General features: G+C 40.6%; 1 protein-coding gene across 4 annotated transcripts in view; it reads right to left on the bottom strand.

The window, feature by feature from the left end:
- The window catches only part of LOC123974763 (vitamin D3 receptor A), a 150508-nt gene that overhangs the window by 52956 nt on the left and 75015 nt on the right, over positions 1–22537 (bottom strand). For all 4 annotated transcript variants that reach the window (XM_046055647.1, XM_046055648.1, XM_046055649.1 and 1 more), the window contains 3 exons: positions 21882–22029; positions 20885–21015; positions 3825–4009 (listed from right to left, as the gene is read on the bottom strand). In XM_046055647.1, coding sequence (XP_045911603.1) covers positions 3825–4009; positions 20885–21015; positions 21882–22027 — 462 coding nt within the window. In that variant the 5' untranslated portion in view covers positions 22028–22029. The remainder of the gene's footprint in view (positions 1–3824; positions 4010–20884; positions 21016–21881; positions 22030–22537) is intronic.

Raw genomic sequence — 22537 nt, 5'->3', positions numbered from 1 at the left:
TGGGGTCTCAATGATCCTAAGAAAGGTGAGAAATCAGCCCAGAACTACACGGGAGGAGCTGGTCAATGACCTGAAAAGAGCTGGGACCACCGTTTCCAAGGTTACTGTTGGTAATACACTAAGACGTCATGGTTTGAAATCATGCATGGCTGTACTGGCCTTCTTTGCTCACCAGCCACCACCTCCCTCTGTCGAAGACAACAAAATGATAACAATGCCTGATGTGACCGGTCAGCACAGCGAGCTGCTGAAAAAGGCAAATAAAAAGATATCTCACCTTAAGGAGGACATCTGTTCTCCCCTCCGAGCTCTCTCATCATCTCTCTCCTCGCCCCCTTTTCACCCCTACCACTCTGATAGTGGGCGATAGTATTATCAGAACTACACAAACTACCAGAACTGCTGCAGTCACTCCCATCCTCCATAAACTTGGTGATTGTCCATATTGGCCATAATGATACAGCTCGTCTGGAATCTGAGCAGGCAAAAAATGATTTTATTTTACTTTTTAGCCTTATAAAAGTTATGGTAAACCTGTTTTTATCAGGGGTCCCTTACCAACTCTGTCCCATGACTCAGAGCGCTTTAGGAGACTTCTCAGTGTCAACATCTGGCTGCAGTCTACCTGCAATGCTCACAACTGCTCACCTATTTTCATACCACTTCTCCATGAGAAACTGCATCCCCTTAATGTGGTCACAACGTACTTCCTCACCACATCATCACAACAATTCACACGTAAATGTCTTCAACCTCCGTCCTCTCCCGCAGTCCTCCCAACAAATCCCAAAACAACCTGAAAATGGCCCTGCTCAACACTTAAGTAATTAATTAAGTAATAAAACTCTCATCCTGAATGAATTCATCACGGACAATAAACTGGACTTCCTTTGCATCATGGAAACCTGGCACAAACCTCTGGATTACTTGTCACTAAACCAGATCACACCCACAGGATTTACCCACGCAGAAAAACCATGCTTGGAGGGACAGGGAGGTGGTGTGGCCAGGGTCTACAGGAAGGACATCAAAGTAACCACTATCTCCACCCCAGCTGTCTTGTCATTTGAACATCTCGCCTTCACATTATCTGGTCCCTCTTCCCTTGTCACCGCATTATCTACCGCCCTGCCCCAAGCCAAACACCTTTCTCAAATATGCCACTGAATTTCTGGAACTGTTACACTGCTTCAACTACACACAGTATATCTACTTCCCCGCCCACTCCGAGGGTCACATCCTCGATCTGGTCTGCTCCACTAGTCTCACATTAAATCGTATTTCAAGCATTAACCTCCATATCTCATTATGGCATCTTTGTGTGCGGTGTTTGTAATCAGTGGTTGGAGGACAGATGACAGAAAACGTGTCGCATTTTCACCTGCAACCTTTTTATACACAGTCTGCAACACGCATTTTACTGACGGCCGTTTCACCGATGCATCGGCGGAGGAATTGGTATCAGAAGTCTGGAGCTGAGTGATGCCATCAGCGTTACTGAAATGGTGAGTTGTGCACTCAAATGATTTATTCACACTAGCGAACTAATGTTGGTTGACGAAGTAAAAACGTTTATTAATTAACATGACGTGTTGTCTGTGTGTGAGTGAGTATTACATCCTAATTAATTAATTTCAATTCATGAGGCAGGTTTGAATCCAGCCATGGGCTCTGTGCGGAGTTTGTATGTTCTTCCTGTGTTCATGTGTGTTTCACTGTATAATGTGATATTTCTAAATGCGCACTGAGTTTTGTAGATGTGTAAGTTCATTAGTTTTATAAAGGGAGCACTCATGGCTTTGGCCAAGCAAGAGGCAAAGAAGTGACAAGAGCAGCTGCACAATCATAGGTTATAGCTACTCTGTCACATCCAGATCAGTCCCCACACGACTCAAAGTTGCAGCTGTCACCCTCATCCTCAAGAAACCTGGTCTCAACCGACATCATGTCCAACTTCCAACCCATCTCCAATCTCCCCTTCCTATGTAAAATTCTGGAACGTGTTGTCACTGCTCAAACTCAAAACCACCTCACCTCTAACAACCAGTTTGAACCATTTCAATCTGGATTTCACTCACAACACAGCACTGAAACAGCCCTCCTTAAAGTAACCACTGACCTCCTCCTCTCCTCTGACTCCGGTTACCTCACCGTCCTTTTCATGCTCGACCTCATGCAGCCTTCGACACCATCAACCACTCCACTCTGACCAACTGCCTCTCAAACCTGGATGCAAACCAACTTCCTACAACTCAATTACAATGAATCTGACATGATCATCATCGGCCCCAAGTCACTCACAAAAACACCAACAACTTCAGTCTCCATCCCCACACATCTGCAACCTTGGAGTCATCTTTGACAGCAACCTCACTTTTGAACACCACATCAACCATGTCACCAGGACTGCCTTCTTCCACCTCAAAAACATTGCCCGTCTACGCCCATCACTTACGTTTCTCTGCTTAATCCACGCCTTCATTACATCAAGAATTGACTACTGCAATAGCATCCTCAATGGTTCATCTGCCAAAGCCCTAAATAAACTTCAATACATCCACAACTCTGCTGCCTGCCTCCTCACCGATGACCACATCACCCCCGTCCTCATGAATATTCACTCCATGTTCCTGAGATTAAAAATATATATCATGTGTCCACACCAAACAGGAAGGATAATTTAGCAAGCTAAAGAATTGGTGACAGGGAGAGAACTCAGGCTGCAGTTACAACAGGGAGTAAATGAGACCACGACTTTGAGTGACCTATCAATTAAGGTTCAGATCTAAAAAACTAAACCTCCACTGAGCAAGATTTTGTCATTTAGAGAGTAAAATGGCATATGGCTACATTTTGATGCCTTTTTTGTGCTTATGGAGATAAATATATACGACTGGCAGCAGTTTACAAAAAAAATTCTAGTCTACCAAATCCTACTCTCTACATTCTAGGTGGTGACACCTGACCACCTGATAAAATCTCCTAAAAGCTGTGAACCCCTTCACTTTGGAAGGGCACATCTACTAAACGAAACATATTTTCAACTTTGAAAGATCATTTCTGCCACTTATAGCTCAAATGGAGTCTTTAGCTGCACATATGCTGGACCATTTAGCTATTAAAGTTGAGTAGGCTGGAAGAAAGTTGAGTCTCTGCTCCCATTAAAACCCATTCATTTTTTTCACATAAAAATATTAATATAAAATCAACCATTACAGATATCAACAATAAAAAGGAATAGCACTCATCTCATGAAGAAGATGCACATTTTGAAGTTGAAACAAAGTTTCTAGCACATAGGAGAAGATAGATGCCAAAAATGGGGATATATATAATAAATAATTAATGACGAGCAAAGACAACTAAAGTGTGTGAGCCACAGCTCTTACACTAAAGTAGTTTAGTTTCTCACAGCTTAATCAGGACTGCCTACACAGGCAACATAACAGCTTGTGTTTTACCTGTTCTACACTTTTTTGTTAGTGTAACAATAGGCAGCTCGGCTGTGCAGTGAGTAAAACTCACTCTCCAATGCCTTAAGAGATGCACTAGCAACAGATGCTAGGGCCCATGGTTTTTAGCCTCATCACTAGCGTGTCTGCCTCTCTCGTACCATGGCCACAAAGTCCAGACTATGCAGTACAACCTCGGGGGCAGTTACATTTGTTTGAACTTCTGTAGTTATTTTTCCTCCGAATAATTAATGGACGATAATAATGGTAGTAGTACACTGTGCTGTAAGTAATTTGTGTTGATTTGTCTTTTTAATGGAAAATGTCTTCCTTCTGTTGCATGACATCATGACCCGTTGGTAATGTACTAACCCTGAAGCGTGAGAAGTCAGAATAGGAGGCATCGTAGGTCTTGTGGTGAGCTTCCACCAGGGACGAGATGATCCGGGCCTGCTCCTCATTCAGCCGTGGCCGCATCGCCTCCCGGGCAGCCTCCTCCTCTTTCCTCTTCAATATCATTTCCTTCTTCCTCTGAACCTCTTCGTCTGTCAGGATGACTGAAATGGAGAATATGTTAAAATACACACAGATTCACAAATACTGCAAAGCTGCACAAAGAAAAAAATGAGGAACAAAAAACCGCAAAGAAATCAGCAAAGATACGCACTAAACACCTCTGATCACATGTCTTCCTCATACTTATGACTTGCATTCATGTTGGTATTTTGTAATGACATTTACTTTTTGAATCTATCCAAAAATAACCAAAAGACAACAAGTCATGGCAAGTTAATTAAGACGTAACATTAACATCCCCAGTATCACTAGGTTGTAACTGATCTTGGCTCCTCTCACTGCGTCTAAATTATATATACTTATATGACTTTAGGGGGGCATTCCATATCGGTTATTTTATGGTCACATAGCAATGTTACAAATAGCACATTTGGGACATAAGCAGAACATTCCCATATGGTCCTCTGTTGGCCATATAACAATGTTTCATAACAAACGTATTCACAACATTCCAATATGGTTCCCTGTTGTCATTGTGTCATGATTGCCTTTCTCTGCTTTGTGTTTTTACCTTCTGGTTTCTTCTTCTTCTAGTTTTGTTTTTTGTGGGTTCAGTATGTTATCTCTGCCTGTTTTGTTGTTTATTTTATTGTGGTCTGTATGTTCGGTGTTTTTTACCCTGTTTTCTGTCTGTTCCCATGTCTGGTTTTTATTGGGCTGTTTTGGGTCTGGTTGTGACCCAGCTAGAAACTTTACGTTCCCAGAACATTCTGAGAATGTGTCAAGAACGTCGCCTGAAAACGATCCCAGAACGTTCTCAGATGGTCATGATGTAGAGTTCTTTTAAGGGGGACATTATTTGGCAAACTTTTTAATAAAACAGGATTGACACCAGTAAATGCTTTCTAAAAGGGTAGCAACCCAAACTGCAGGAATGAGATTTTTGGTGATGCAGGATTTTTTATACATAAGTTTTGGCTTTAGAATCCTCAAATCACATTTCCAGCCCAGTCATCTTATATGTAAACTACAGATATGCTAATGGGAGTGGCTAAATGATTTCAAATTAAATTCCACATTAACTGAATATGCATATACAGTATCTCACAAAAGTGAGTACACCCCTGTCATTTTAGTAAATATTTGATTATATCTTTTCATGTGACAACACTGAAGAAATGACACTTTGCTGCAATGCAAAGTAGTGAGTGTAAATTTGCTGTCCCCTCAAAATAACACATCACACAGCCATTAATGGCTAAACCACTGGCAACAAAAGTGAGTACACCCAAATTGGGCCCAGTTAGCCATTTTCCCACTCGTTAGTGTTACAAGGTCTCAGGTGTGAACGGGGAGCAGGTGTGTTAAATTTGGTGTTATCGCTCTCACACTCCCTCATACTGTCACTGGAAGTTCAACATGGCACCTCATGGCAGAGAACTCGCTGAGGATCTGAAAAAAGAATTGTTGCTCTACATAAAGACGGCCTAGGCTATAAGAAGACTGCCAAGACCCTGAAACTGAGCTGCAGCATGGTGGCCAAGACCATACAGTGGTTCAACAGGACAGCTTCCCCTCAGAACAGGCCATGGTCGACCAAAGAAGTTGAGTGCACATGCTCAGCGTCATATCCAGAGGTTGTCTTTGGGAAATAGATGTATGAGTGCTGCCAGCATTGCTGCAGAGTTTGAAGGGGTGGGGGGTCAGTGCTCAATCTGACAACGCTAAGGGTAAGGGATAAAATATGTTATTAGGCAGGTAGGTAGGTTTCTTGTCACAATATAACAAGTTATAGAGTGAAATTGTGTTTTGTAACTCCCTTCTGCTACACAGTAGACAAAATATATTAATACAGAATCAATTATTAAAAAAAACTTGTAAACAGAAATAAACTATAATCAGTGGAGCTGAATAGAGTCCATATAAGTTAAACTCTATTCCTTGTTCTCACTGCACGCGCCTGCTGCACTGCAGCGACCCCCAGACCCCCCCCCAGATTTTGCAAGTGCAAGTTATGCATACCCTGGGGGCTAAGCCCCCTCTGTGTTTCAATCATAGTGACGTCCCTGGTGCTCAAAGTCTGATTTTACATAGAACTACCAGTTTTCTCCCAATAAGTTAATGTACAGCCTATTACAATATACATGTCCACGTTTAATGCTGTAAATAAACATGTAAAAAGAATAAAACTTTCAATAAATGTTTTTAAAGTGCGTGAATAAATCCAAAACTAACCCTGGGTCGTCAGTGCGCATGTGTAGGCGTAGCGTGTATGTGTGTAGTGGCAGAGGAGGAACACTTGCTGAAGAGACGGAGCCCCAGCTTCACTTGTGTTGTGCTGAGTTGGTCGCACCTCGCGGGACTATCGGATAATTTATCACCGTTGATGAACCACACAAAGAATATTTTATCGTTTTTAAATATGCAACTACTTGAAATAGACCCGCGAGGAACCGCGACATATAAGCTGTTGTCGGCAGCACGGAATGCACGCAAAGCTCTGCACCGGTGAATGACAGGCAAGAGAGAGAGAGAAAAGGGTCTTCAAAAAGCCTCTGTTTACCTGGAAATTTACAGTGCAAGTTGAATGAATAGAGACTGCAGCTTCTTAAGATTAAAGCAGAGCTACCGTGTGTAACCCCCCCCCCAACACTCGCAATCGCTGCGCAAAAAAACACACAGATGATTCGACTATCTGTCAACTACAGGCAGGACTTGACAATTCTGTTTCGACTATGTAAATCCTTCGTCGGAGACAGCCCTTATCCACGCGCTGTCGGCTTCTGCTAAATAATACGTGTACTCCTCCATTTATCCAAATTTCACTTCTCTTCTTACTTCTAATAAACCAGATGACTACTCAGAGACTGCATATTATTATTTCCTCTTCTTCTTCTATGTACGCATTCAACGTAGTAACAGACGTCTAAACTGCATGACAAATGAATGAAAAAGAACACAGTGGTGATAAAGCACGCTCTGTTGCGCTGTTTGTGCGTTGTCAACTACTGTAGAAACCTAATGACACAATATGGCAACCTCCATGGAAGGGGGGTTACATATAGAAATGGCTCATTCTAAGGTAATGAAAACATAACGGTTCATTATGTAATGTTTTTACACACCACTGAAAACAAAGTTATGGATATTATCTTGCATTTCTGTCAATAAATCCTCAGAAATATTAAACACTGAACCTTTAAGTGTACTAGCTCACGTCTGTACCAAACTTTACATGTTTGATAAGGCTCCCACCCTTAACATATCTTCATGCCAATATACAGTCATAGTCACAGCGCCACCTACTGACAACAGAAAGTGACTACTTTTATGCTGTGACGTACTATTTCTAGCAGGTTGGCCACATCCACTTAAAAACTGTCTCAAAAAAGCCTTAAGACATCGATGATGCTATGCTGTGAAGCTTGTGAGTTTCCATTTACCAAACTTTATATGCTTGACAACAGATCCGTCCTGAAGTCATTTACATGACAATATTAAGTTATAGTCATAGCGCCAGCTACTGGCAATAGGAAGTAAACTCTGTGACAATCATCACTCAATTTACATCCACATTACTTCCCACGTTGTGTTACACACTTCACATACTGGGACATAACATATAATTAGCAGGTGTTCTCTAGTGCCACATAAGGGCGTTTAGGTCCTTCGTGCAGTGTCCAAAGCGTGTGACAATTTAGAGCCATGTCAACTGAGCTGTGGCCATGGCACGCCCCAATGCGCGTCACGGTGCCAGGGGCTCATCCAACGCTGCTTGCAGCTTTAATTAGTATTCTTGTCATCCAGGCCTGAAGCCTGGCTCTGTGAGACACTGTAGTCACTGCTGATATTGCACTGACCCCGAATGTCTCGGCCAATATGATCCTTTTGACTCTCTGCCACAGTGACCGATTACCTATGAAGCAGTCAACTGTGCAGACAAAGAGCATGACTGCCAGACAGACTGCAACTGCCAAAGAGAGACAGGCCAAGAGCCATGAGGTCAAAACATGCACACATACAACGGCAAGTTAGACCTTGTAGCAGCTAAAGAGACACTGTTTCACTATTGATACTTATTATTGATAATAAATTTAGCTTTATCAAATTATGCTATTTGTTTGGGTTAAAAATGTCTTTGTTTTATCCTTTGTAGACTGTAGCAACCTCCTCTAAATTAGCTTTTAACTGGTTGAACTTTTCTATCTGTTAATACAGACACTTCTGAATATTTTATGTTAACTTGTTATCTATTCCTAAAACGTCAATAAAATATGTTGTCATGTGGCAAGTTAATATTCAAAGGAATAAATACATACTTTACAGTAACTACTAATTTAAGAGACTGATGGGTTGGCATGGATGACTCTAAATTAAATAGTGTTGAGATCATGCACTTCATACTAAATACTGGTTGTTTTCCTGGAAGCTGTAAACAACTACATTTGAAGTGGATTTTCAGTGATTGCACCCTGTATTGCAACCACAAAAGCAGTGTGGCATAACCGCATTATGTGGTGATGCAGACAACAACAACAACAGTTTGTCTACAAGAGCTTAAAAAAGCAACTGAATAAATCTTACTGCTTAGCTAACCAAAGGATTTACTTGGCTTTCATCTCTTTTAAACCACCGCCATTAATTAGCCTTTGGCTGCACTCCAATGTCCACCCAGTCCACAGTCAGGAGCGGACTGCCCATAACCACTCCTTGTGGTGAGCACATCCAAGTATGGAGCATGAGACACAATCATGAATAGGCACAGTTTAGTCAAAGTTTGGCAAAGGCCGTCAAAGCAGCTATTCTAAGGCTTGGACATGATTGGAACAGTCAGTCTCCAGCCGAGTTTGAGCCCTGGATGGCATCATTAAGTCAGGAGTCCACAAAAAACAACAGACCATAAAAGGAACATCTTGACCACCCCACAGCGCTTGGCAGACTCACAGCAGTATACCAAAAGAAAGTTTGCTGTTTGCAAAGCAATTAACTGGATGTGGTGATGTGGTGCCCTGCATGGCAGAGAGGTACAAGAAAGAAAGAAAGAAAGATAGGACAAACTGTATTATGTGGCATTGATTGTGTCTACTCAAAAAGACGTGGGCCTTAGTCTAACCTAGTGTTTCTCAACAGGGGCGGTACCGCCCCCCAGGGGTTGTTCTGAGGACGATGGGTGGCGCTGGAAGCAATATTTTTGAAAGGGGGGCGCTGAGCTGTATTGGGCGGGCATTTGTTAGTTGGGAATTCTAAGGTAAGTTTACGTCAAAGATTCAAAACAATATGAGTTTAAACTTTAAACTACTTGCAAAAAAAATGTTGTCTACAACATTAAAACCTGCCTGTTTAGTCCACTGGACGACTGGACGAGACTGTGTATTTTTATGTATTTTTTTCTGGTCTAACCACTCATGGACCGATACATATCCCAACATAGAACATTTTTTGTAAATTCAATGAAATATGGCATTTCCAACTGTAACTCTGGATATTTCTCTGCATTATAAGTGGTAAGCGATTCTGGAGAAATCCAACACCATGACAAATACCATGATAGAGTGAACAATGACACAGCAAGTAATGTAACTAATGTTAGGTAGGTTGTAGTTTAGCAAACTGATGCTACTTGCTGCTGCAAAGCTTACATGAGAGGACGAGACGGTCCCAGAGCAGCACAGCAGCTCCAGACAGCCACACTCACAGCTCTCCTGCTGCTACAGCTAACATCACAACAACAGCATGTTTTGGCAAACTATAAAGTAAGCTGTCAGTAGGCAAGTGATTTAACGTTACCTGACTGACACACACATCATGGCTGGCACTGCTGGATTGTGTTGTGTGGCTCGTCTATAATTTTTAATGCAAATTTCTTCCCTGCAGTTGAGGGAAGTTAGTTACAAGTTGGATTTTATTTTTACTTTGGACATTCGATAGATGTTGAATTCCAACCTAAAACTAACTTCACTGTGGTGCAAAGCGCCGTTCCCTCACCAAAATGTTATGATAAAGTGTGGAATTTGCGACAGCCCTACATGCACCTGTGTTTCTTATCAGTGAACACTGCAGGATCTCGCCTTCATATGCAATTGATTTGCTGGTTGAGAAAGGTTGTAGAGAGGCACAGTGGGCCTCTCACAGTGCTTTTTATTGGGGGTGTGGTTTGGGCAGAAGGAGATAAATTAGGCACCTGTGAGCTGGGGGGAAGGGAAGGACATTTCATGTATGGAGGAGAACAGAGGAGCGAGAAGTTAAGAGGAAAGAGAATGTTTGCTAAATTAATCCGGTTTTGAGACATCCTGGCCTTGGAGTGAAATGATGTATACAGAAGTGCTGGAGAAGCAGTGGTACCAAAAACTGTCTAGACTTTGTGAACTTTAATGAGCATCAAAGGACTTTGGGACACTGCGCTGATCCCTGGAGTGGGTGTGGACAACCATGTTAACTTGCTCTTCAGCCTGCTCGGTTGCAGCTTGGAGATTCCTTGTCCTGCTGGACTGGCAAAGCTAACTCTCCAAGCACACCCACACACACCTCCACCCTAATTCCCCTCCCAATGGAACTTAATTGACCACACACCTACACACCCATCCTTCTCACAACAGAACTCACTTGAACTACACTGAACTGCTTCCTTTGGAGTTGAATGGACTTAACAGCCTGATTTCCCCTGAACACACACACACACACACACACATATGAGGGACCACAAATGATTTAAGAATAAATAAATACATTAAAATTAAATATATTTTTGTAATGGAAAAGGATATTTCTGTATTTATTTATTTCTGTATTTATTAATGCATTTCTGTATTTATTTATTTCTGTATTGCCATATTTCTACGCCTGCGTAAATGCTAATTTACGCTAATGTATGCTAATTGAGTGGGTGGTGCCAACATCAGTCAGAAGCAGGATTGGTTAGCTGGGGGTCTCTTCGCAAAGTAGACAGAAGCCAGCGATTCATCTACATGACACATGCTAGCTCCACAGTTGATTCCTTTAGTCAAGTCAGAATCAAGTCATGTCATTTAAATCTGATTAGTGTCTGCTCCTGCACACGCACACAGCGGCCAGCAGAGTGAGAGGCCGCAGGGAACTCCAAACTACACGAGCTGCCACAGCTACACTCGTTAGTGTAAGTGATGTAAAAGAAAACCTTTGTGAGTAAAAAGGCATTACTTTATCAATCCACGTGTGCATAGAGTAAACATGTAGAAAGCATTATTTTAATCTGCTCTGTCCTCTGTGGTTTATACTAGCACAGCTAACGTTAGCATGGCAGTTAGCCAAATGTTTAGGGCTGTACATTACAATTATTTTTCAAATCGATTAATCTAACAATTCTTTTTTCGATTAGTCTATTCATTAACGACATTTTTTTGTATTCTAAAGAAAAACAATGTTGCCTATTACTTGATTAACATACCAATTTTTCCAAAATAAATATCCAAAATATGTCTGATCAATAAATCAATAGGCTATTTTATTCAAATCATCCTCATGAAGCCCATTAGAATAACGACAATAATAGCATAAATTAATTACATTTTCACATCATTCTCGATGTGTTGTGAACAACAACAGACATTAATTAAAGCTGCAAGCAGTGATGAGCGGGCCCGAACACCTCCCGTACGTTGGGGTGTACCGCACCCGTGTAGCTGTTGTGTGGTACAATTTCCTACAAGTCGGGGTGTGTTGCATCTGTGTATACGTTGTGTGTTCTGTCATTTTGAAGGGAGTTGAATAGTAGTTGGCGCTATCATTGGAATGGAAAACTGGCATGTAGATAGATGTCTACAGGGCGGGACTTGAAGTAACACTGCACATATCACACAGGTGATGTGTGGAAAATATCTGACAATGTGTTGATGTGTCAATTACTACTTTAATTGAAAGTGGCTGACCCTCTGTGGATTTAAAGGTACAGCACTTAAAAAACAGCTTCCTCTTTAATGGCGAGTAATTACTCAGAAGTTTCGCAATATAACATCATTAAAGCGTTTATGGGTTTCCTGCAGAACTTTGAGATGGATGTGGTCAACCAGCTATGTGGAGCCTTATCACAAATGTTACAAACAAGCTAAATTGAAAGCTGTCTGTCTGTAACGTTAGTCTAACTGTTTACCTTAGTTTGCCATGTATCTTAAAATTTGGCACACAGTTGTAAACTCAGCTGCTGGCTGAGACAAAGGAGCTGCTCCTCTCTACCAGGTAACGTTACCTGCAGGCAGTGAAAAACTGCAGAGAGGAGGAGGAGGAGGAGGACAGGAGGACAGGAGGAAAGACTGATACTGACTGAGATTTTCATTCTTTCAGTATTGTGATGTCAGATATTGAATATAGTGGCTTTGCTGTTGTAAACTTTAATGTTGCTGCTCTAGAAACAACATTTAGTTGTATTTAAAAGTTTAACCCTAGAATGAATTTAAAAACAACCAGGCAGCAAGTGATATCATCATTTCAATATATATATATATATATATATATATATATAAATAACGGTGTTATCGCAGATTTTCCTCATGCTGTGCAGGCCTACCACACGCCCTTGTTCACTTCATTTCTCATTAGGTCAGTTGGTTGTTTGCCAGAATGGCTTAACGTGCAAAGTGGTCAAAGGCTTTGCTACATATCACTAAAGCCAGAGATAGTGCTAGCAGTTAATATTTACAGACTAATGAACAGTGCTGCAAGCTGCCGTTGTGAACGCTGGTTCGAAGTCAGTACATCAGAGAGCAGTAACTGTGTCTGTTGTGATAATGCTAATAAGTTAAATATTATACACACATACAAATGCTATAAGTGATTGCAGAAGCGACTTTTTTCGTTAAAAGGTAAAATGTGTCACAAAACAGCCTCAAGATGAAGAACTATAGTTCTGAAGCGATGCCTCCAAATCTTTCTCAAGATATAAGAAGCCATGTTTGTTTGGTGTAGACCCCAATTTTTTCACATAGTGATATATTTAATAATTTGCAGTAAAAATTCAATTTGAAATGCTAAAAAATTACCCAAACTAATTGTTAATCATATGTAGTATTAGTCAAAATAAATGCAATATGATGTTTTTACCACTAATTTGTCGTGACCAGATTAGTATCATTGTCAATTGGTATCACTGTGTGTGTTTCGCGATATACACTTTGTTAATCTTGAGCATTTCATGTGGGATGACTCTGTTTGTGTTTTTTCCTTAAGCTTTCATGGAGTTCTCCATACCAGCTGGCTGCGGAGGCTAGAGTTTATGATGAAATGGAGCTGAGGTGGATGCAGACTTCTTTGAAGAAGTAGCGCAGCAACCCAACAGTAAAACTTGATTCCATTTCTTTCAGCAGAATCCATGGAATGTAAACTTAATACCCAGTTAAACCTTAGTTGTGAAAAACCAACAGATGTTATTTATTTCTTCTCTCCTCCCTCTCTCTCCTGAACTACACTTAGATTTCAAGGGGACAACCTCTTCCAGCTCTTCACAGTCCACCAGGCCACTGCTTGACGTCGTAACTAAGTCAGCACTATAAGTTTTAGCTTGTGGCTCGGATGTTACAGTCATTCTGGATGAGGAATTAAGCGCTTCCAGAAAACGTCTCATAATGATGTCAAACATGTAAGTTGATGTGTAAAATATATTTATTGTGAGAGCCTCCTTTGCAAATTTTTTTGATTGGTTGCTATTTCTGGTGTATTTATTTAGTTGTCAGTTGTTCATGATTATTTATTTTTAGTGAATATTGGATTGTCTTCTACTCTGTCCTTTCACAGTTGGTTGAATCTGCACTGACCAAGAAACCTGGTGGAGACCATGTCGTCAAGGTGTACAAACTGAAGAAAGCTCTGACTGACTCACAGCGACATACGGTTAAAGAATAATTTCAATATTTTTAAACCTGGACCCTATTTTCACACAGTTCTTACTAAAATCTCATTGTGAGAGGCGAGTTGTTGTAGGAAGATGCCGGTGAATTCTCAATCTGTCCACATTAGACAGAGAGTGTGAAAGACACCTGCAGTTGTTGCCTCTGTTTCTCTGGGGCAGTGAAGGCATCTCTCTCACTATCTCAAATGCGGATAGACTGACATAATTTCTGAACTTGGCCAACAGTTAAAGTCGATACAAAAACACGGCAGGCACACTCTGGCTTCACAACTCTGTCAGGGGCTTGTTTGTTAGATTTTGGTTATAGTCAATTGGTAGATTAAAATGATGGCATGATAATGACGTTTGTTCTAGGCTGAAATTCTCCTACGAATTACACTTTAAACACACATTTTCAGTGTTAAGAGAATAAATGTACTGTTCTAAGATTGCAACCAGGCGTGTGCTCATACGCATGCTTGCTTGAACTCATGAGCGAGCATAATGCGAAAAACTACCACTTTCATACAGAAATACCACAATAAACGTAGGAACACCAGCATGCAGGCAATGGCTTTTCTCCAGACATGTTCTGGCTCTGTTACTTCGATGTTACCGTCTCAGAGGCAGATCAACACCAGCGCCATACCTTTCATTCAGCGCAGCGAGCCGCATTTCGGCACAATACTCCCGAAAAAAGGCAGAGTGACAGCGGCTATAGACAGACAGGGAAAACAGACAGAGCTGGAAACTCAGGTAAACTCCCACTGCAGCGTTACAGGAATAGTTTTATCAGCTGCAGGTTGAACTAATCCATGCTCATTACATGATAACGTTACATTTATTGCATTTAGCCAACGTGCTACAGCATTAGCTCGCCTGCTGCTTTTCAGTAACTATCTTTACTATCTGTGAATCTGTCACTGGAGGCTCAGCAATGTCAGCACAGCTACATGTATTGGATGATAACGAAACGGCTAGTGAGCTGGAATGGATATTATAATGAGACTGTTTCACACTTTATAGCAGTTAGACCGCACTAAGTAACTTTAGTGTAACTAGTGATAGTGGATGGCTCTTCCTCTGGGTTGTTGTGACCGTTTTGTTGCAGTATTCTATATTATGTGGGTCACGTTAGTTACAGCGACGGAGAGGTGGAGAAGCTGTGTACCTGAGTATCGGTAAAACCACAATAAACCTAAACTGAACGTTACGAAACAGCGGAAGGTCAGCGCTACTATAGCGTTAGCTGGCTGCTCCTGGGTGCATCACTATAGGCTAACGTTAGTAAACAAATCACTCCACATTTGCTTTTTGACGTTACAATCTTTCTTGCAGGATAAATCAACAGTGGTACACAGGATAGTAACATGGGTGGCGTTAGTTGGTGAAGTAATATGGAAAGCGATGTAACTTTGCACCAGATAAAGTTAGCAACTGCTCGGCAGTTGGAGAAAACAGGCGTGTGCTTCATTTCTAAGTGAGCCCATTGACAATAAGGCAATGAAAATTTGATTAATTTCATTGAAAAACTTACATAGTCCCTTTAAGTGTAAGCTGCACATGATAAAGTAGAAAACTGCAAAACACTACGAAGTAATTATTTAGATTTTTATTTAAAAGGACTCCAACAAGGTGTTTGGTAAAAATAACACTTAAGGTGAGTAAATATTTGTGAATTTTACCACTTTCAGGATTCAATGAAAAAGTTTAACTCTAATGAAGAGTAAATTATGAATAACAGTGGGTGTTTCTTAGAGTAGAACTTAATTTGCACTTCTCAGTGAAGTGTATTGTTAAATATTAACTTTACACTCTTAATGTTCACTGACTTACTGCCAACTTTACTGTGGCTAACCTTGTAGTATGGTAGAGACAATTAATTTGTGCAATGGCCTTAAGTGGGAGGCCGCTGGCGGACCTGATGTGGGATGTGGTTGACCAGCTTGAATACAGGAAGTTCCAACTGTTATATCCAGTGCTTGAAGTGAAAATGTAGGTGCCAGTACTCCCCATTCACATGTTGGCGTGTGTACTGGTTCACACACACGGAGGAGGCCAGCATGAAGCTTGAAGGACCACATATTAGAACCGCATCCTGACTCTACATCTGCAGAGGCACAATCCACAAACTGGAGGAGTAACAAGTATAAATTAGTATGTTAGTATAATGTTATAGTATTAACTAAAAAGTAGGCCTATACTGTTAATATATTTGAGGTTACACTTTATTTGGATAGTCTGCCTACAGGTAGTTTATAGAATATTTGTAACATTTCAACACCGTATTAGTTGAGATTATGGTATTTATTTCACTTTTATTGGTTGTGAGAGAAATTGTCTACATGGTGGTTTTACTCTCTCGCCCCATCCAGACTGTGATTGGTCATTTTATGACTTTATGAAAAGAATGTGTAATAACAAGGTAGCCGATCTTCTCCCTACTCTGTCTCTGCTTACAGAGATTAGCGGGATGGTGAGAATGGGAACAGATGAGTGTCATATAGTGCCTCCTGGGTAACGCAGTTTATTTAGAGCCATATGAATCGCCCAGAGAACTTCATATGGAGAGGGCAGAAAAGACCGGCAGCTTGTGGGTATGCTAAATAGTAAAATATTGAGGTGTGGTGAGTAGTGGCCCACTGCAAGGACTGCTAGTAGGGAGCTGAAGGCTAGATCCGATCACATCGCTATAACCAATTCTGCTTCAGACTGATGTTGGTACCACCCACTCAATCAGCATACAGGTGCAGGTGAAAATAAATGTGGAAATACAGAAATAAATGCATTAATAAATACAGAAATAGCCTTTTTCAATACAAAAATATATAAAACTTTTATTTATTTATGTATTTAATTATTTTCAGCTTTTATTTATTTATTTATTTATTCATTCTTAAGCCATTTGTGGTCCCTCATACACACATACATATACACGTCAATCACACACTATCTGAAGTCTGTTTCTTTATTATATGAATTGTGGACATTTAATTTTGTATATGAATGCTATATTTTGAATGGTTCTTTATTCCTTTAATGGAAATGTAAGAGTTTGTGTTTGCATACTAACCATATGGTGGATTATTGTTTGACTTTGAATTTAACCAGCTTTACTTGAAGTAATTGAATAGGGCAGCACAAACTCTCCAGTGATTCTAATCCTGGTACAAATATACAGACACGCAAACAGACAAACACAGCAAGTATGCAAATACATCCACTCACACATAAAAGCATGGAGGTTATTTCTCTCTAACCTCTGCCAAACAAGGATAGTGTAGGGGTGTTTACTACGAGCTCAGTTGGCACAGCTCACACATACACCAGCACAGTTCAAACTGAATAGTGGTGGAAAAACTTAGACAAAGATCAATAAAAATATAGGCTATCATAAAGTTAGACACATAAATACATATGTTAAACACATACGTACAAAAACAGAGGCTAGCTGAATTAGAATTAATCCTCAAAGACACGTTCAGGAACTCTACTATCTTCCATTACAAATGACAGTTATGCTGGCATAACAACGTCACGACCTCCTGACCGTGACCCTGGCTGGTGACACAGTGTGTGCATGAGTGGCTTTTGTTTATTTCTTGCCTTTTAGGGTGTTTGCTGTCTGCTTTGTGTGTTTTTTTAGTCTGTCTGTGTTTCTTTTTCATGCTCTACATTCTTTGATTATATCTTTTCATGTGACAACACTGAAGAAATGATACTTCAATGTAAAGTAGTGAGTTTACTGCTGGCAAGAAAGGTGAGTACACCCCTAAGTGAAAATGTTCAAATTGGGCCCAAAGTGTCAATAATTTTTGTGGTCACCATTATTTTCCAGCACTGCCTTAACCCTCATGGGCATGGAGTTCACCAGAGCTTCACAAGATGCCACTGGATTCCTCTTCCACTCCTCCATGATGACATCACGGAGCTGGTGGATGTTAGAGACCTTGCTCTCCTCCCCCTTCTGTTTGATGACGCCCCACAGATGCTCAATAGAGTTTAGGTCTGGAGACATGCTTGGCCAGTCCATCACCTTTACCCTCAGCTTCTTTAGCAAGGCAGTGGTCATCTTGGAGGTGTGTTTGGGGTCGTTATCATGTTGGAATACTGCCCTGCGGCCTGGTCTCAGACGGGAGGGGATCATGCTCTTCTTCAGTATGTCACAGTACATGTTGGCATTCATGGTTCCCTCAATGAACTGTAGCTCCCAGTGCCGGCAGCACACTTTTCTTTGTACTCCTCACCTGGTTGCTGCGACACACGCTTGACACCATCTGAACCAAATAAGTTTATCTTGGTCTCATCAGACCACAGGACGTGGTTCTAGTAATCCATGTCCTTAGTCTGCTTGTCTTCAGCAAACTGCTTGCGGGCTTTCTTTTGCATCATCTTTAGAAGAGGTTTCTTTCTGGGACGACATCCATGCTGACCAATTGGATGCAGTGTGCGGCGCATGGTCTGAGCACTGAGAGGCTGACCCCTCAACCTCTGGGAGCACTTATACGTCTATTTCCCAAATACAACCTCTGGATATGATGCTGAGCACGTGCACTCAACTTCTTTGGTCGACCATGGCGAGGCGTGTTCTGAGGGGAAGCTGTCCTGTTGAACCACTGTATGGTCTTGGCCACCGTGCTGCAGATCAGTTTCAGGGTCTTGGCAGTCTTCTTATAGCCTAGGCCGTCTTTATGTGGAGCAACAATTCTTTTTTTCAGATCCTCAGAGAGTTCTCTGCCATGAGGTGCCATGTTGAACTTCCAGTGACCAGTATGAGGGAGTGTGAGAGCGATAACACCAAATTTAACACACCTGCTCCCCGTTCACATCTGAGACCTTGTAAAACTAACGAGTTACATGACACTGGGGAGGAGAAAATGGCTGATTGGGCCCAATTTGGACATTTTTACTTAGCGGTGTACTCACTTTTGTTGCCAGTGGTTTAGACATTAATGGCTGCGTGTATTTTGAGGGGACAGCAAATACAAGCTCTACACTCACTACTTTTCGTTGTAGCGGTCATTTCTTCAGTGTTGTCACATGAAATGCTACACATACATACAGACACCACAGAGACAAGCAGAGCACCTGCAATAGTCAGCATGACTACAGTGGACTTCTTCAATCCCATAAACTTGTATACTAGCTGTAAGACAAACAAAGACACCATTTTATACTGAAAAGTCTCTCTTCTCTCAATGATATACAGACACTCCAATGTCATGTGGCTAGATGTTGCATCATCTGTTTCACCCAAACATGTACACACACATACAGCCTGTGAATGAAATAATGTTGACCAGACCATTGTGTGTATTTTTGAAAAAAGAGAACCATTGTTAAACTGGACTTTAACCAGACTGGCTTCCTTCCTTCCTTTCCTTATTCTCATACTCATCTACTACTTGTCATGGTTATGCTGATGCACTGTTGTTGGTGCTAAATCCTTTTAGAGGGTTAGTTTGAAGAAAATCAAATGCACACTGAATTACAACCCTGTTAATAAGAATATCGCTCACTCTTTTACATTTAAAATGATTGTGATTAAATAAGTGGCATGCAGGTGATGATGTAAAAACCTCAAAATGTTCAATAAAGATACCCTCAATGTCATTATTTGCCATTTTGTGTTAACATAGGGTGAGGTGATGTTTCATTGTCCCTTGTACTTGTATTACTGGCATGCATAACCAACTTGGTTGATAGCAGAACTGTGTTAAACAGCCTTTCAAACACACAAAGACAAGAGCAATTTCAATCCGGTTAAGATAAATTACTAAACTCTTATTAAAACTAAATCTAAATTGCACTGGTGATAGAAACCCCATCTGATAAAAACAGGATTAAATACACAAATTATTATTTGTAGCCACTTGAATAAAAAAGTTTTCCATGTGGTACATCCTCTCTTATGCATGTCTACTATTGCCTGTCTCCTTTTTGCAAATCAGATAAATTTACACCCTACCATTGATTCTATTGGTTGTTGTTCTTCATGAATGTCTTTAAATATTAGGTTAAATGCCTAGTTTACTGCTTGCACCAGCCAACGTGACACTAACCTCTCCAGGCAGTTGGTGCATCTAAAAATGACGTAAGTTGCATTTCAGAAGCTTTCTCACTATGAGCATTAGAAAGCAAATAATATATTTGATATCACTGTAATAATGTTAGTGGTAGTATAATAAAGAGTACTCACTGTAAATAAGAGTTATGAGGTTTTATTTGGGCTGATTTTGAATATTTCACTTAATACTGGATTGTAGTGGGAGATTTTTTACTTTACTTCCCTAATTAGAATCCAGAAATAGAATCCAAAATGGAAAAATAAAAGTTACTAGGTTAGCCAGACACAACACACTCATTAAAAAGGCTGCTGTAGAATGCCCTGCTCGAACTGGTGTGATGTAAGTTGGGGAATGTTTTAAAATATGGCACTGGCTAAAACACCGGATGTGCAAAAAAAAAGAGAAGAAAAAAATAGTTAACTGTATTTCTTGCAGCTATGGTTTTCAAGTTAAGCACTGATTCCGAAGCAGCATTAGAAGCAGCAGCTCTACTTCAGATGCCTGAATGAATATTACATCAAAGCAAATGTCAAAGAGGAGGCAACCTGCCTTAATATCATCTCAGTATCAACCTTCAGATATCTTTTCTCCTGTATGTGGTAATTTGTGATATACAGTCATTGAATCTGGTTGTCAGTCTTTAAATTTAATAAAGACAAATTTAAACAATTTAAAATATCTGTCTTTAGGATATGTGTGTTGTTATTTCAGTAATTTTCTCAAATCATGTGATTTGACTTATTTCCAATGTGGTTACAGCACTGGAATTAGTCTTCCAGCTAATTTGTGTTTGTCAGAAAACTCTAAATGTACAGCTAACCACCCAATATAATATAAGATCAAAACAGTGAAGACAACCCAACAACAACTCATAAAAACTTGATAAATAAAGTAAAATATTTGTAGCTGAACTTGTATTTCCATCTCATGCTATGACTTGAACAAATCAGCAGCATTGCTAGAATGTCGGACGTCAGAAAAAGTCAACTCACACTCTTTCATCATGCCGATGTCAATGCAGCGTTTAAGACGACAGGCCTGGCAGTGACGCCGGTTGTCCTTGGTGATGGTGCAGCTCCCGTTGAATGGACAGGTGAAGGAGGCTTTACGCTTCATACTGCGCCTATAAGATTATATTAGTAATTAGTCAATTACTAATTCAGAATAGTTTATTCTGGGACAAAGGGAGGTAACTTCATGTTGCACGCTGCAACTAATGTTTCATCTAAAGGACTGGATGGAGATTTTTAATCTTTCCAGATGCAACATGTTTATAACTGCTGAAGAAATTTAAATTAATCATAATACTTAAATTACTGAATCCTATCTAGATCAGTGAAAAAAGCGAGTGTGTTGTGTGTGTCCATTTGCGTATGTGAAGAGAAAACGAGAAAGAGGGACAAAAGGAACACAAACAAAAGGATTATGGCCGCCACTGAATAATGTATATTATTCTGAAAACAATGCATGATTGTCATGCAGCCAGACAGAAAAACACATGGACCATAACATAAAACACAGTGTACAGTGACATCAATCTGTCATACACACATACTCCTCTTCGTTCGTTTGCTACTGGACAATGGCAACATTTAAGGAGGAGCATGGCAGCCAGTGTACTATAACAGTCAACAAAAACATTTATCTGATAAATAAATAAATAATTTTGATCATTTGTTTCATAAGTTATGCATTATTGTTTTTTGTGGAACTTTAAAGAAAGTTCAATGCCTGTATCAAGTATCATTTCTGAACAGGGAAAAACTGAACAAACGTTTACAATTTTTAACTAATGACTTGTCTTGAAATTTGAAATGTAGTTAAGGGTCGGCAGAAAAATCACGGTACAGTACATGACCTCCACATGGAAAGACTGCTAATAACACCTACTAACACCTTACATTCAGCAGAGACACTCACACCTACAATCCCATCATCCACACACAAAGAAAAGTAGAAAACATGAACACATGCAGGGACAACACACACCTGAAGAATCCCTTGCAGCCTTCACACGTCATAGCGTTAAAGTGAAAGCCAGTGGCCTTGTCACCACACACGCCGCAGATCCGCGGGGCGTTGCGGTCAAACTCGTCCGATCCGACCACCGACGTCGTCACCGTCATGGGTTCCATCACTGCCCAGAAGTGAATGAAAGAGAGAAGAGATTAGAGCCTATTTGACACTGCTGGCTGGCCACATAAATACAAAAAGATATAGAGGTGAGGGATGTGTCCTGTCTGTGTGCATCAAAGAATTTCAACAACCTTGAGCGAAGCTTAAAAACCGTTTTGTTTCCCCTTCTCGTGTGTTGCGTGGGAGTGTTTGAGTGTCTGCTTGATGGGGAGGTGTGTGTTCCCCTTCTTATACAAACAGGTGTCGGGCTATTAGCATATTTAGCAAAAGGCACTGACAGCCACCCTCTGCATCTATTGGTTGAATGACTCAGGTGACACAGGTACACACACACACACACACCTACACAAAATATTAAGAATTGTGAAATTACAATGTTAAATGGAAAGACAATTAATGACAGAAAGAGGGCCAGCAGCTAACAGCTATTTGCCAACAGCTAAGAAATCACTGATACATTCAATACTGCCAAGATGAAATATTTTCCACAGGCACACCATCTGGCCGTC

The sequence above is a fragment of the Micropterus dolomieu genome, linkage group LG08, assembly GCF_021292245.1.
Source record: "Micropterus dolomieu isolate WLL.071019.BEF.003 ecotype Adirondacks linkage group LG08, ASM2129224v1, whole genome shotgun sequence".
In the NCBI taxonomy this organism is placed as follows: Eukaryota; Metazoa; Chordata; class Actinopteri; order Centrarchiformes; family Centrarchidae; genus Micropterus; species Micropterus dolomieu.
Note: the sequence above shows the minus strand (reverse complement) of the source record. Positions and strands in the feature narration are given on the sequence as shown.